A 17,037-nucleotide genomic window follows, 5' to 3' on the forward strand; every position below is an offset into this window, starting at 1 on the left:
GCGTGTTCGGAGATAACCCGACAAGCGTTTGAAACTAAAATTGTAGGGCATCATCTTTAGTTTCCCGAATCCCTTCTGGGTTGAATCCGTACCTGAACAGCCGCTCTTTGGCCTGGCTCTGAGCACTGAAGCGGACCCAGGACTCCATATCTGCTGGCGGCTGAAACGCTGGAGTCCACCTGGAACTGTCACAAACTCCAGACCTTTGAAACCCTTCCGGGAAGAAGCTCGCCGCTGTCAGTTTGTTGGGGAAACAAGCGCAATCTTCTAACAGAACATCTCCGAAACAACCGACGCCCACAAACGATGTGGATATGGTGGGGGAAAGAAACAGGGGTTGGGAGACATTATGGCTGTACCAGAAATCTACAGCGCCACCTAATGTCCAGTTTTATATAAGCTTTACAAGTTTACATGACACCTAACGTTTTCATAGAGATGGGCCAGCCAACAAATAACACGCATTGGAAAGGCAATAGGTCTCACATTTGTTGGAGTTGGAGCAACTGGCATTGTGGAATTATGTGGATAGTAATTACGTGGCATTAAGTGTACTGTAATTACGTGGAGTGGGATTGTGTGTTTTGGAGTGTAATTGTGTGGAATGGTATTTTGTGTTATGCAGTGGTATGTAGTGCAGTTTAATGATGTGGTGTGCTGTTGAGGGTTTCCTTCCATGGCACACAAACGCCTGTAAATAATACTTTTAAAATTACTTTTACATGATATAAACGGCTAAATATTAATGCACTTGGTAAGGACAAGCCCTCCCCACCTTAATAAAATAAAGTACTCAGTTGTGTGTCCTTTTCTGTAGAACTTCGTGCAGCATGCCCATTACTTAGCGAGTCACATAGTGCCACTGGAAAGGGAGCTCACTGTATCAGCTCAGCACCTAAAAAATCATCAAGGTGCTGAACTAAGCCATCATGTGACTCGCATTCACAAGAACAGTCCACATGGAGTGACATGCTGCTGATTGTAGGTGCTTGTATTAAATGTCACAAAGATATGCACTGGTATAGCAATGTGGTGTGATCCCATTACTTGGTGGAAGGTGGCGCTGTAGGCAGGGATAGAGGAGCTCCGGCAGAGACTTTTGGAACTATTTGGGAGGTTTGGTTATAATACAGATGCATTGGTAGAGATGGTGGTCCCTAACAGTTGGCAGCAGGGAGTGTTCTGGCTAGTGTCTTCAATGATCAAAGATTACTCATTATCACAGGGTAAATCATTACTTACATGTTGCTCACTGCTCCCACCTTTCACCACCTCATTGCTTCTAACCTATCAATCAGATATCACAACAGACCATCCTGCTTTTATTGGTAGAGGACTTGGAAATTTGAGTGACACAGATGTTTTAAATGGCACCATAAAAGCATATAATGGAATAAATGCCGGCATTATTTAAATTTCTGGTGCAGAATATTTGATGGGCTTGCCGCTGGCAAAGAAAGGCAGTGTGTTGGTATAACACACATTTCTTCTGGGTGGGAAATATTTAATGATGTCGCCAATATTTCCCACATGACAGATATTTATGTCCGCTCAGTTGTTCAAACAGACATGCAATTTTATTAACAGTGCAGCTGGGGTTGAAAACTGTTCATGCGTAGAATGTCAGGCTCTAAAGCATAGAGCTAACTCATGAATTCCACTTTGCCACAGATTCTAAATAAGCTGTGGAAGCCCAAACAATTGGGAAAAATGGCTATAAGATTCAATATTTGTTTTTGTTTTTTGAGAAAAATCATCTTGGGTTGGGCATGCTTCCAATAGCGGTCGGCAGTAGGTGTTTCTGCAGGGCGGTGACGTGAGCAGGGGGAGGGGCAGGGTGGGGGGTAGTAATGTATGGATTACGGAGTTTTACAGGTAAGTAAACATTTAAATAAATGAAACGAATTTCGTTGCGCGCACTGCATCCCATTTGGTGATGCAGTGCGCGCAACGAAATTCGCTTTATTTATTTAAATGTTTACTTACCTGTAAAGCTCCGTAATCCATACATTACTACCCCCCACCCTGCCCCTCCCCCTGCCCACGTCACCGCCCTGCAGAAACACCTACTGCCGACCGCTACTGCAAGCTTCCCAAATTAACCTTGAGCTGTTTGAGCCCACTGGCAAAGTTTGCTCCAGTACAGGCCTCAAATTACACACATGATTCTCAATTAGGCACAGGGAAGTTAAGGATGTGGAGAGAAAATGTGGCATGATGTGTAGAAATGCAGCGATAGAGAATGCAGAGTTAATGGAAAACAGGGAAATTGAGACTTTAAAAAAAAGTACATTCGAAATCATAGTTGGAGGCCGGACGAGCCACTAAACAGGATGAGGAAAATAAAATGTGACATTAAAGAGGCAAAGGAAGGGGGAATTCACAGAAACTAGAGGCAGAGGAGGATGCAAGGCTGTAGGTAAATTGATTTGAAGAGAAAAAAAGATGAACTGGATGAAATATATTGCTATATCTGGTTTGCAAACCAAATCTCCACCAGACCATAGCCATGCCAAATAACAATGCAGTGCTGAACTATAAACAACTTGTCATTGGGGCATACATGTTACTCATTATTACGAACCACAACTTTCAAAAGCAATCCCAGTAGCCTTGCTAATGCAATAGTTGCTCATTTCTCTCAATAAAGAAAAGGAAGTTTAACACATCAAAAGCATTAGGAATGCTGATGGTTCGCACCAATAACTTCCGCTGGGCCGAAAGGCCACCTGCGGCTTCAGACAAGTCTGTGCAGTTCAGCTCAACAGTATGGAAACCCAAAATTAACACACGCAATACGTTTTGTATCCACTGCTTCTGACCTCTGTGAGAAGCTGCCCTGGTATATGATGTCCACTTACGTAAGTGGCACCTTGCACCAGTCCAGACAACCCTTATGGTGATTTAATAGGTATGAGACCATCTTAGAAAGCTCTCTAAGTCATAGCTGTGGAGAGCAGCCTTCAGGCTTAGTCCAGAAGGAGTGTAAAGCAGCTTGTTTTACCAGAATGTAATCTTATAGTATAGATTAAGTGAAAAAGAAACACACAAGGTATTTGTAAAAATATGTACTTATTATATATTACTCTCTAACACATACAGTTATCTCATACCCGGAGATATGCACAATGCACACAATATTTTGCAAAGAAACACAGTAAATAGCACGTAATACACAGTGGACCCCAGGGAGAGACAAAACCATATACTAAGAAAGTGGTATAAGAACCACAACTTGGGTCAAGACAGTGTAAAGTGGACATAGAAATGCTGGGGACCTAAGGAACCATCCAAGGTGAGTGACTAGGAACCACACTGAGAGCGTGTGAAATGTGGAAACACGACCGCATGCTCCGTACAAGTCTAATACGTGTGAGTCACGGTCGGATCTTTAAAGATGAAGGACCCTTCCCAGTGGACCCTGAAGAAACCCTGTGGAAGACAGAATGTTTGAGAGCCAACCCACACGTGGATACCCTAGTACCGAAGTTACCTACACCAGGGAGGCCAGGTGCATATGTGTGAGTGTTGGAAACCACAGTCAAACCCAATAGAGGAGTTCAGAAAAGTGCCGCTGCTGAAGAGAGAGAAAGTGTCTGGTGGAATCCGAAGGTGGATTCTAGGTGAGAGGTACCTGTAAGGAGAGAGGACAGAGTCTATGTCACTCAGGAGTGACACAGTGACTTGGAAGACGAATGCCCTCCGATGTCAGGTGTTGAAGGAGAGTTGACAATGACATTGACTCTGCAGTTGTGAGGACCAGGCGATGCTGAGAAAAACCAGGAGCCAATGCACAAGCTGTCCCTTGAAGGATGTTGAATGCTGAGGGGTTGGGTGTCCAGCAGGAGCACCAACAAGCCTTGGCAAAAACAACCAACGCAGGAGCTGAAGAAGGAGCAACGTCAGGACCAGCAAGGTCCAGGGAACTCACCACAAGCAGGGGAGTCAGGGCAAGCCCGGAGTAATAAGGGGAGCATAAGAGAAGCAGAGGTGACCCTCAAATTGACCAACAGGCCGGAGGCACTAGAGTCACAAGAGGACCTCAAGCAGCTCACCAAAAGATGCAGGCCACGATGCACACAATGTGGTATAGCACAAGATTCTGGTCACTGGAGATGCTCGAGGTTGGGGCTACATGGAGCCCGAAGATCTTCTTGGAAGGAAGCCAAAACTCCTTTGCAACTGCAAGTTGATGTGGTGCACAGGGGTTCAGTTATTGCAACCCTCATGAGGGATACTGGGCTCAAACTTGGTGAGAGGGCAGGGCAGGCCTCAGGAGCTGTGGAGAACCACCACCTGTGATGCAGAACCTTACAGAGTCCTGAGGAGCTCAGGATCAGCAGGCCAGTCGACTTAGTAGCGTGCGTGCAAATGCAGGGGAGTGACTCCTTCACTCCAAGAGAGATTCCTTAAGGCAGAGGTCTTCAAACTTTTTTAGGCCGAGCCCCCTCAGAAATAATTTTTTAGGAGTCAGGGGCCCCCACCACAAACATTTCTAGAAGTTTGGATTTAGTATCTTTGACAGCTAGTTTAACCCTGAGGTGTTAGTTGACAACTAATTTTCGCAGCAGCAAAACACCATTGGCAGTGTTTTTTTCAGTTAAGATTTGTGAGCTGTAAATCTGGCCCACAACCACTGAACTCATGCAACACCCTTTAATGGAAAACTTTCTTTTAGGGAAAACTGCCACAAGGTCAGTGCCTTAACCCCACCTTTCAAGAGCACATCTAATACCGTGCAACCAGATCCAGCAAGCTAGCAGAATGTTGGCAGACCTGACAAGCACACCATTCTCGGGGAAAGGTCTTTGCCCTGAGGATACAACTCAATCAATTGAAATTCACACTGCCATATATGTTTATTTTCTATTGTCATGTGACAGCGATATAGATACCATAGGCCCTGGTGGAGGCAACGGAAATGGCCTCTTTGACTAGAGCTGGGATAGGAATCCACAGCAACTATCAGGGTTTAATGGGCTGAATCTACATTAAGACTGTGCAGGAAGCTTCTTTACAGCCTTATCACTAATAAACAGGAAGGAGCGCAAAACTGCAACAAATGGCCTAAAAACACCTGGGTATTATGGAAAATACTATGACAAATGTAATTTTGCTTCAGGCTCTGAAAATGCCTGCAATCATAGCAGATTTGCAGAGTCTAAACTGCTGTTAGCTAAAACGCCAGGACTCACAGAGATAAGACTCTCAACTGAGGCCAATTGACAACAAAGTGCAAGGTCACTAGGTCATAAGAATTTGCACAGTGCAGTTAGGCCCTGTGTAAGGCCTCATAGCACTCTATAGTTTTCAACTTATTTTTATTTAATGACAACTCCTTGTCTGGTTACCAGGGTGTTCCTTTGCCTTTTAGTAAGATTCTCAGTAAAGAAAGCATCACCCTGACCTTGAGAAGGTCAACAGAGATTACTCTAGAAGTTTACCTTTCAATTTGTAGAATTGGAGTAACTCAGTGGCTGCAATCTGAAAGGACCAGCGCTGGGTTAAGTTTCTGGATTTTACTTTAAGTCACTAATATTCCTTTCCCTTCTGGTGGTGTTCAAACCCACCCAGGTTTTGTGAACCTTTCCCTGTTTCAAATGCGTGAACATCAGGAGGAACTGTCGCATATTCTACGTGTGTGTGTTTGTGTGAAAGAATGTCTGCTTGTCTGACACTGTGAACGCCTGCTGAGTGAGAATGTTTGTACGTGTGTCCTGCTGTGAGGCAAAACCCAATTTACGTTTGGCAGTGGTAAATAAACAGAAGTGGAGCGAGGATGGGGGAATAGGGAAATGACCCTGCAGAAAAATGTTTAAACATCCTACCAGTAGCTTCCAACGTCTAGACAGCAGTGTGATGAACCAATGTAAAAGGCACCAGCAAGGAGGCCAAAAGACAGCAGCAAGAAAGGCGAAGGGCAGGGGAAAACCACCATTCTCCCTGCAAAGCAGTATATGTTTTTAAGTTTAATTTTGTATTGAAATTAATGTGCAATTCGCTGCCATTTCCTGCCTTGATGCTGCTGTGTCTCGGATTAGAGAAACGTCAGAGTTTACACTTCCACTTAGTTATTATTTACTCTGACTGCTGCCTCTAATCAAAATAGAGTCCTGTTTGCGATGCCACGAACCTTGAGAATACATGGCAGTAAACGAGCTTCAGCCATCAGAATGAGTGATGTTAAGGGGAAATCTTTCTGTGGAGCTCGCGCCCCCCCCCAGAGGTGTTTCCATCCCCCCCCTGGGGGGCGCGCCCCACAGTTTGAAGACCTCTGCCTCAGGGTGCCTTTGATGCCCACAGGCCTTGGAAGGTTCTTTTATGGTGCACAGGCACAGACGATGCAGCAGACTGGAAGGGGGGACGAAGTCGAGCCCAAACAAAGTCCAGAGAAGTCCAGAGTGCCCAGACGGTAGAATAAGAAGTGGTGTCTGATCTGAATCTTATCCCACGATGAATCTAGGGACCTACACCCAGGTAAGCACTTAAGTACCCTCGGGAAAGGATTGGGACCATTCAGGGGACCCTTCCAGGGGAGGGTCTGGACAGGGGGGAGGTTACTCCCAATTTTTGTTTAAATGTCTTTATTGGTATTTTTCTTTTTTACATGACTATCATCACAGTTTCGTACAAAAATATTTAGATGTTTCTAACAGAAATACAAATCCCATGTACAGAATAACATTACCCGTTGCAGCAGTATATAATCAAAGCTAATGTGCCATTCACCATTACAGATATTCATATCTTACATAAGCATATGTTCTAACGCCTCTGCGTGCCATTGCCCACAGCTTAGCCACATCATTACTTGTAGATTGGTGTCATTGCTATCCACATCTTACTCTTAACACATCCTATCTGAGCAGATATGACAGGATCTTGCGTGTGTGTACCATATACATACAAATCTTTGCCATTCGGGCCCGATCATCAATTTACTGCGTAATAGGAGAAATGGTTTGAATGATGATAGAGCGCAGATAATAGTCACCAGTGGATACCAAAAAGTCTCATTTTTTTAAATATACAAAATAAACTGAAACTTAGAACATAAGAAGAAAGTTGGCCATCTATTAAATACAAGCAATATCAATTGTGTACGAAGGTGTATTAGCAGTACATTTTCACATAACCATATATCTGATGGGTAGTTGAAATAGTGCACATAACAGGGCCTGATAATTTGCCAACAAAGAGGACCATTGTGCCTGAGGGCGGGTGAGGTGTAAGTGGCTATCCATGGCGGACCAGGGGGAGCAACATTTATCTGTTCTGTATACTCTGAGGTATGTCAACTCCTCTTGGCTGAGAGATGGGGGCTAGTGGGTTTATCACTGATTAACTGTTGGGGCGGTCTCAACTACTATTGGGTTTCTGGTCTGGAAGGCAGCAAGCAACGTGTCACAGCTTTGCGCAATGGAACATTTACGAAACCCCGCTGTCTCCTCTCTGTGTAGTGCCGTACTTTCCGCCTATGCCCATATTATGAGTGAGCGCTTCCAGCTAAGTATCTCTGGAGAGACTGCGGTTTTCAATCTTTTGGGGCCATATGTATCAAGCTAATTAGCATTCGCAAAGGCCGAAATTCTGCGAATTTCGGCCTTTGCGAATGCTATTTAGACAAATGGTATGTATCAAACATGTTTGATGCAAAATAAGGAATAGCAAAATTTGCTATTCCTTATTTTGCGATTGCACTTAAGGAATCGCAAATTTTGCGATTCCTTAAATGCAATGTATCAAACAAAAAATATGCAAAAAATGCCATTAAGGATTCGCAAATTACCACCAACTTCTAGTTGGTGGTAATTTGCGAATTCTTTTCAAAAAGCTTTTTTCCAAAAAACAAAAGGTGCCATATGACGCCCATACATGCCCTTAGGGCATGTATGTGCGCCATATGCCCCCAAATGTCTTTTTCAGGGGTGCAGCAGGGTGTTCTTGAGACACCCCTGCACCCTTGGAAAAATTCCTAATTTGCGATTAGCAAATTGCTAATCGCAAATTGCACTTTCATTCCTATGGGCCTCCTGGCCCATGGAAATGAATGGGTAATTTGCGATTAGCAATTTGCTAATCGCAAATTAGGAATGCTAAGGATTCGCTATTGAAAAGGGATTTTGTACATACATACCGTTTTGCATTTCCTAAATAGCGATTCCTTAAAATTCGCTATTTAGGAAATGCAAAATAGTTTGATGATACATATGGCCCTCAGTTATTAGACCTTTTGCAGTGATGAGACCCAAATCTCGGAACTTCGAGGTGACTTTAGTTTTTTTGGATCTAGTGTAGAGCCCTAGAAGGCAGACTTCCCATGACAATGGCAGCGCAAAGGATTGTCGTAAATTGCTGCAGTCTTGGGCACAACTTCCCTTATCGTTATTGGGAAGGGTGAATTTAATTAAAATGTCTATTTTACCTAAGATTTCTTTTTTATTTAACACTATTCCTTTATATTTTGATCCATCTTTAATAAAAAATGTACAGGCCGAAATCAGTACATTTATTTGGAATAAGCATCTTCCAAGGATCTCCTGGAAGAAGCTCAGGAGGCGTAGAGAAAAGGGGGGCTTGCAGCCCCAGACCTCCAGACTTATGCATGGGCGTTCCAGTTGTCCCACGCCAGAATGCTGTTAAAAAAGCCGTTGGATTCTGGGGTAGGGATATTGTTTTCCACATTGCTTAAGGGAGAGGGAGCTAGCCAGTCAGGTTTTTTATTTAAATTTGGGGAGCCCAAGTTTTTCAAAAAAATTAAATTGAAGATCCTACAGGGGATGGTAAAAATTTGGGCCCAAGTAACTAAATCTATAAAAATAGGGTATTACAGCAGTAGGACGCCTTTATGGGATCTTCCTGAGAGCCCGGCTTGGCTGGGGGATAGTCTTGCAGTCCCGATCAAAGAAGCTGGGGTAGAAGTTTGGGGCGACTTATTTTTGGATGGGGACCTGCTCTCTTGGGAGTGTCTGAGAAACAAAATTGGTCCAAATTTGGCAAGGCTTAAGTATATGCAAATATCTAGTTGGTCCCGTGCATATATCTCCCGGCCTACCCGAGCAAGCAAACTTCCTCTAGGAGGGCACAGCTACTTAATATCACTCTTGGTAGATAAACTTCCCGCCAAAAAGGAAATTTCAATATGGTACAACCTGATCTTGGATGAAACGGATGGCGCATTCCTGCTACCAGACGAGCTTTGGTCTCCACTTATGAGTGACTGTAACTTACAAGATCTTTGGAGTACATCGTGTAAGATGTTATGGGATGCTGTCAAACCGGCATTGCTACGTAGGAACCACCTTTTTACAAACCATAGAGCCTACTATTCCCCTTTAAGGCTCTCAAAATTTGTTTAGGGGAGCGTAGTAGCCTGTCCTAAATGTGGTTTGGTGGCTGCCCCTGATTCCCATATGTTGTTTGAATGCCCCCATTTGTCCACGTTTTGGGAGGCCTTAAGTAAGATCCTTTCGTCATCTCTGGACTCCAACATAGTTCTTGACCTCCCTCTCGTGATTTTTGGAATACTAGAGGGGGTTTAAAGTCCGGCGAAGAAGTTAGTGTTTTATTCCATCTTGTTTGCCAGAAGGGAGATATGCAAAAAATGGAAAGATCCTCTACCTCCCTCTATTTATGACTGGTACGCCTCGGCACTGCAGGTTTCTAGATTAGACCTGGTTAGGTCTGGATACCCAAACAAAAGAGTTTTCTGGCAGCTGTTAAATTGGGTTCACTGAGCAACCAGGGTTTTTTTTTTCCTCGGGTCCAATGATTACGCCACTATGACCCAATTCCTGGGCAATGCCGTGTCCCTGTTGTCTAATCGGGATATTCTGGCTGCAACCTCCACCTCCCTTTTGGTTTTAATTGGTGATCATATATGGTTGAAGCGTTAATGCTGAGGGATGAGGTCCGATACTCTATTTCTGTCCCTGCCAGTGGCTAAAAACTGAGGCAGCATGTCGCTTGTATACTTTTTGTTTGCACCATAAAAACCTAGGTGGCAAATGAGGACAACATTTTTTTTTTTAAAAGACAATGGCAGCGCCGTGTTTGTGCATGAAGCTAGGATTGTGACTACTTCTTGCCAATAACGCTGAAGGTATGCACAAGCCCACAGCATATGAAGCAGGTCTGCATCAGGCTACTGACAGCGGGGGCATGTAGAGGTGGCGATGTGGGAGTATCGATTAATCACGTCCGGCGAGAGATATGCCCTTTGTATAATATATGTTTGAATAAGCTTGAACCTAGAGTTCCTTGATGTGTTCCTCGCGCCTGCTAATATGGCATCCCATTCCTTGTCAGTCCAAGGCCGGCCTCTATCCGCCTCCCATCTTACTCTGAGTCGTTGCATCGGCCTCAGCGTGTGTGTGAGAAGGGCCTCCACCAGCCAATGTACCACATGTGTCCCTGCTACCATTACGTGTAAATATTGTACTAACAGATTTGTTGGTGGCACAATTGGCAGATGTCCCCAGGCAGTTGACAAAGCCTTCAGGCGGGAGGTGTGTAAAAGAAATTGGCCCGTTGGCAATTCATTACCTTTGACTAGCATATCGAATGTTAATAATGCACCATCTCTATACAAGTCGCCCAAAGTGTCGAGCTCTGCCTTATGCCAAGTTGCTAGAGCTGTCTTTGAGGTACCCATTCTACCCTTTGGTGTCCCCGTCAGCGGTAAAATTGGGGCGTATGAAAGTGTCTTGCGGGTAAGATATACACTTCTTTATAGCATGTATGGGCTAATCCCAAATGCAACTGTGGTGGCCGCGGAAGTTTGGCGATGGGATGGAACAAGTGAATGAAATGAAATGAAAATTGCACTTATATAGCGCATAACTACCCGGAGGCCTCGTAGCGCTTATGACAAGTGACAAACTTGGGAGTGGGTCAAGGGCTGGTGCACGGTCGCTGTGTCTTCCAGGCACTTGCCTTTCAACCACTTCATCGGCCATTGGAGCTAGGCAGCTAGATAGTACAGTTCCATATTAGGGACCTACAGCCCGCCCTGGCTAGTGGGAGCATATAGCAATCACAAAGCGACACGCGGTCTCTGTCTATTCCATATCACGTCCCAGAATAGTCACTCCAGGTCTCGAAATGTCTTGTGGAACATAAAGTAGGAGATTTGAAAAATAGTATAGTAGTTTGGGAAGTACAATCATTTTCAGCAAGGTGATGCTGCTCGTTACATTCAGCGGGAGTGTCTTTCAGAATTGTGTTTGAGCGCGTATGGCTGATATCGCTCTCATCAAATTACCTCCCAATAAGTCTTCAGGTGATCGATATAAAAATATGCCAAGATATCTGAATGTGGTGGGATACCATGTGAGGGGGGTGCCATTTAAAGACACGTCTACCTCTAGTGTTCTAGCGCTGAATAAATAGATCCCCGATTTGGCCCAATTAACCCGGAGCCCTGACTTCTCCTTAAAAGTTTTAAGTATATCCACAATGGACGTCGGGATTGCAGTGATATCTCGAAGATACAACAGCAAATCGTCCGCATACGGGGAAACGGTATGTAGCCGATCTCCCAACCGTATCCCCCACTCCTTGCCATCTCTTCTGAGCAACATTGCTAAAGGCTCCAAAGCTAGGGAAAACAATAACGGAGAGAGTGGGCATCCTTGACGTGTCCCCGTCTCACTCTAATGCAATCTGAGATTAAACTGCCAGTACAAACCCGGACAGTGGGCCGTTGGTACAATAAACAAACCATATTTAAGTAGTGTTCCCCTAGTTCGTATTTACCCAGCACAGACGCCAGATAAGGCCATTCCATTGAGTCAAAGGCCTTCGCCAAATCCAGCACCAGGCAGCCCGAACGAATCCAGGCATGTGTAGCATACCATTGCACCCTAAAAAATCTACGTATATTAAGAGAAGTGCAGCGCGCAGGAACAAAACCATTCTGATCGGGGTGTACCAACGTTTTTATGAGAGGGAGAGACGCCAGGCTAATAGTGATACAAAAATTGTATAATCTGTGTTAAGGCGCGCTAGTGGACGATAGAAGCCTAAAAGGTCGGGATTCTTATCAGGTTTAAGGAGGGAGACTAACAGGGCCTCATTCTGCGTGGCACTAAGGGTAGAATCATTGAGCGCTGTTTCGTATACTTTTAGTAGTTGTGGTACCAAAATGTGTGTGTATGCCTTATAAAATTCAGTCGGTAGGCCGTCCGGCCATGGCGACTTCCCATTAGACAGGGAAGAAATACTGTCTCGAAGTTCCTCTGAGTGGAGAGGGGCATTTAGTTATTCGCTTTTTGTGCGCATTGGCCGCGGCAGATCTAGGCCGTCCATTTATGTCCGTATCTCTAGGGGTGTGACTTGCAAGCGCGATTTATACAGATCCTGATAATGTGTCACAAACGCACCATGAATGTCCCGCTGCGTGTACGCGGTTTCCCCAGTCGTCTTCCTCACAGATGCTATGGGTGTCAACGACTCATTCTGACGGATGAGCCATGAGAAGAGTTTGCCTGCTTTATCGCCCATATGGTGAGTCCTTGCCGAATGTGCAATATAATTGAGGCATCTCTGTCGCTCTAATAGTCGCGCATGTTCCTCCTTGAGGCAGCCCAGCTGTCCCTGAGTGTCATCTACGTCTGCCTGCCCATAGCAGCTAATCTACGTTCTAAAGTGGTGAGTTCCTTTTTCCAGTTGCGTGCGCATACCTGCCTGCATCCCCAATGTCCCCTAACAACTACCTTCAGGGCGTCCCTTCCCACCAATGGTGACGTGGTGTACCTGCATTTTCTTCAAAATATTGCACCACAGTGGTAGCTAGTAAGTCCCGAAAGGGCACGTCCAGGAGGACATCTGGCTGCAGGCCTCAGATTGGGATTGGTGGCAACTCATCTTCCCACTGTAGCTCCATGATATGCGGATTATGATCAGAATGTGTACGTCCCATGTAGGTGGAGTCTGGAATGCATGGTAGGAGGTCGTTTGACACCATGAAGCGGTCCAAGCATACATGTAGTCTATGGGCCCGCAGTAGTAGGAATATACCCTGTCTAGTGGGTTTCTGTGTCGCCATACATCGCAGAAGCACCACTGTAGTGCCCAGTGCCCCAAAGCTTTTGTGGCTGTGTGTGTGGCAGTGCCAGGCAAGGGAGGGAAGGACCGGTCCAGGGAGACGTCCAGTACACAGTTATAGCCTTCTCCAAAGATCATAGGGGTATCATGCCATGTGGACAATTTTTGCAATAAAAGATCTAAGAAGTTCCAACCTCTGGGTATACTAAATGATAAAGACGGACGATGGCTGATGGTCAAAGGGCAGTTGAAAGGGAAGTTATGCACCTTCGTGGCGCTTTACGCCCCCAACAGCGGGCAGAAGGGCTTCCTACAAGCACTCCTGGGTAAGGTGACGGACTTCGCTGAGGGCCCTTTATTTCTTTTGGGAGACTTTAACCTGGTTTGGCACCCTTCACTTGACAGCACACATTCTCATCGCTCTGGCTTGGGCTCCTTCCCTACTGACACTCAGAGGCTGATTCAAGACATGGGCCTTTTGGATACATGGCGCGCCCTTTACCCGCACACCAGGGACTATTCCTTCTTTTCCCACGTCCACCATTCTTACTCTCGGCTAGACTACATCTTCGCCAGCCAGTCCTTGCAGGGCAGAGTCCAGGAAGCTAAGATGTTCCCCATCTCTGTATCAGATCACGGCTTGTACTCAGTATGCCTTTCCTGGCTCGGAAATGCCCCATCACCGGCCTGGTGGTATTTCCCGGCATCCCTGGCTCGGGATAAGGACTCGTGTACCCACTTGCGGGAGACTATCAGGGACTTTTAGGATCATAATAATCCGGAGGACACCTCTGAATATATTACATGGGACACCTTTAAGGCTCTGATGCGGGGTAAGTGTATAGCGCTTAATTCAGCCCTGAATAGGCAGCGGGCAAAAGATAGGGAACTTTTGGAGGAGGAATTAGCAACTGTTGAACGAGCCCACAAACTTACACCCACCAGACAGACACTTCGCAACCTCATGGCGATCAGGGGCAAGCTGCGGCTATCTATAATAATCGAGCTGAATTCACTCTCCCTAAACTGCGTAACCTATCCTACACCCAAGGCAATAAAATAGGGAAACACCTTGCGAGGCAACTGAGAGATAAAAGGGAATGTGAGTACATAGGTGGTATTCAAGATCCCTCGGGGGTGCTTATTCATAGGGACGAGGACAAAGCGGATCTTTTTGGGGACTTTTACAGGACCCTATACTCGGCGGATGCCCTAGACGCTAGCAAACAACAAGCTTTCCTTAGGGATCTACCCATCCCACAGGTCTCCCAGGCCTGGAATGAAGAACTAACAGCCCTGATCACATTAGAAGAGGTGCTCTCAGCTATCAAGGCTCTGAAACCCCACAAAGCACCGGGCACGGATGGTTACACCGCAATCTTTTATAAAACATCTGCAGCTGACCTCGGTCACCACTTAGTGCGGCTTTTTAATCGGATGGCCGCTGACGGAGACACGACTGGCTCTATGGCCAAAGCAGTGATCTCAGTAATTCCCAAGGTGGGGAAAGATCCTACGTGTTGCACCTCCTATAGGCCTATAGCCCTTCTAAACATCGACGCAAAGCTCTACTCTTCTATACTAGCGAAAAGACTGAACGGCCTCATGCCGCTGCTTATCCATCCAGATCAATCAGGCTTCATTGCGGGACGCCAAACACACGACAACACTTGACGCATTATACACTTAATTGAGAAGGCCAACAAATTTAAAATCCCTGCTATCCTGGTCGGGCTCAATGCCGAAAAAGCCTTCGATCCCTTATCCCCTCTGCTGTTTGCCCTCAGTATAGAACCCTTGGCCATAGCTATCAGGGAGCATCGGGGAATTGAGGGTCGCCCCTTCACAGGAGAATCCCATAAGATATCCCTCTTCGCGGACGACGTCCTTTTGTCCTTGTCCAACCCGACAGCATCTCTCCTGCACCTACAGACGGAGCTGGATCGCTTTGAAAAGGCAGCTGGCTTCAAGGTCAACCTAGATAAATCCTACATACTCAATATCACTCTTTCTCCGGCAGAGGTCTGTCACCTTAAAGCACTAACACCCCTGGCATGGGCGCCCTCTTCTATTCAATACCTGGGAGTGCAGCTTACCTCGACAGTGGAGAGGTTGTACGCGGCCAACTTTCCTCCTATCTTAGCACGCATCCAAGCAGAGCTAACGAGATGGAAGCCGCTCTTTCTCTCCTGGTTGGGGCGTATCCATGCCATAAAGATGACCCTCCTTCCCAAATTGCTGTACTTATTTCAGTAGCTTCCCATAGAGCTAGACAAGGATTTCTTTAGACGCGTGAAAGCAATGATCTTATGCTTTATATGGCAGGGGGGACGTGCACGATTCTCCTTCCATATGCTTCGTCGTCCTCAGAGAGAGGGGGGAGCGGGTCTCCCTGACATGCAACTCTATTACAAAGCGGCCCAACTCAGAATCCTCGTCGAATGGTCACAGAAAGAATCCGAGAAACACTGGCTCCATATGGACCGTAGTGTAACGGGGAGAACGATCTGGGACCTCATCTGGCGCGCTAGACAAGACAGACCCAAAAACGCCTACCTTAGTACCCCTACTTGTACCACTCTAAAAGTCTGGGACTCAGTGGCGACATTGGAGGACTGGTCCTCCTTTCCCTCGCCCTTCACACCTATACACTTTAATTCGTCCTTTCCCCCAGCACTCCAAGAAGGACCCTTCGACGTCTGGAGGGAGGGGGGCTGCCTTGCTTTGACCCATTTGTTCCACAATTATGATCCCCTTACATTTGAAAATTGTAAAAGAGACTATGGGGTAGGGGACTCTGAGTGCTTCCACTATGCCCAGATGTTACATTGGGCTCTCGGTCCCCAGGTGCGAGATGGGGCTACCCGTCCCCTCACTAAGTTTGAGTCCTTCCTTGTTAAATCCTCGACCATGAAGGGTGCCATTTCCTTCCTATACAAACTCCTGCTATCCTCAACACTGTCTCCCCGTCCGAGATACATGACAATGTGGGAAGGGATGGTCCGGCGGGACATTACTGACGATGAGTGGGCACATTTGTGGTCCGACGTTTTTAAATTTAATCAATCCACAGACCTGCGGGAGGCACACTTGAAAATGAGGATGGATTGGTATTTATATCCATCTAAGCTGGCTCGAATCTTCCCAGGAACATCAGATAGGTGCTGGCGAGGGTGAGGTTTCCTGGGAGACTTCCAGCACATTTGGTGGGACTGTCCTTCCATCAGACCTTTTTGGGAGGAAATCCTAGCTCAGGTGAAAGACTTATTGGGGTACCCTATACCGACATCCATGGCTGAGACTCTTTTGGGTGTCCGAGATCCTATGCTAGAACACCAAACCAGGGCGGACAAGAGAATCATGTGGCTCTGCATAGGGGCAGCTAAGATCACTATAGCGGCGGCGTGTAAGAAGAGAGAGGCGCCGGCGATGTCCCTGTGGCATTCCCGTCTCTGGAGACTGCTCAGTCTGGAGCGTATGTCAGACATATTCCGGGAGGACTTCAAGAACTTTGAGTTCCGGTGGGGGCCGTTGGTCTCCTTTCTCTCTCGGGGATTGCCCTCAGCAGTATGTCCCCCCACAGTACGTGCCCTACATCTTTTCCAACTCTAGGTAGACTCCACCTTGGCGACACTAGGTTGGGCAACAGCCACCACCAGGGGGGGGAGGGAGGAGGGGTTTGGGGGGGAGGGGAGGGAGGGAGTTCTGTTTAACTGTTTTGCCTCATGGTTTGCTTCCAATGCTGACTTTCTTTTGAGCCCCAAGGGGGAATCCCTACTTACTTGCGAACAATTGACTATGCCCAAAGATGGACCCGCATGGAGCACTGACTCTTCCTGAAGGACGTCGGAGCCAAAGTGAGCTCCCATTGACAATTACGCTGAGAAGGGCTCGTTGGAGTACCCACCACTTTCAGAATCTGTAACCTGTAAATAGAACTGTGCATTGGGACCGGGGTACATAGACCTATGTATTTGGGCTCCTCCTTTG

The 17,037-nt window shown here is 46.4% G+C and overlaps 1 protein-coding gene across 1 annotated transcript in view; it reads right to left on the reverse strand.

Moving 5' to 3' along the window:
* PEX11B (peroxisomal biogenesis factor 11 beta) overlaps positions 1 to 238 on the reverse strand; it is a 70,520-nt gene extending 70,282 nt beyond the window's left edge. Inside the window, exon 1 of the mRNA XM_078669634.1 lies at positions 93 to 238. Coding sequence (XP_078525760.1) covers positions 93 to 148 — 56 coding nt within the window. The 5' untranslated portion in view covers positions 149 to 238. The remainder of the gene's footprint in view (positions 1 to 92) is intronic.
* Between the last annotated feature and the right edge of the window lie 16,799 nt (positions 239 to 17,037).

The sequence above is a fragment of the Lissotriton helveticus genome, chromosome 12 (assembly GCF_964261635.1).
Source record: "Lissotriton helveticus chromosome 12, aLisHel1.1, whole genome shotgun sequence".
Lineage (NCBI taxonomy): Eukaryota > Metazoa > Chordata > Amphibia > Caudata > Salamandridae > Lissotriton > Lissotriton helveticus.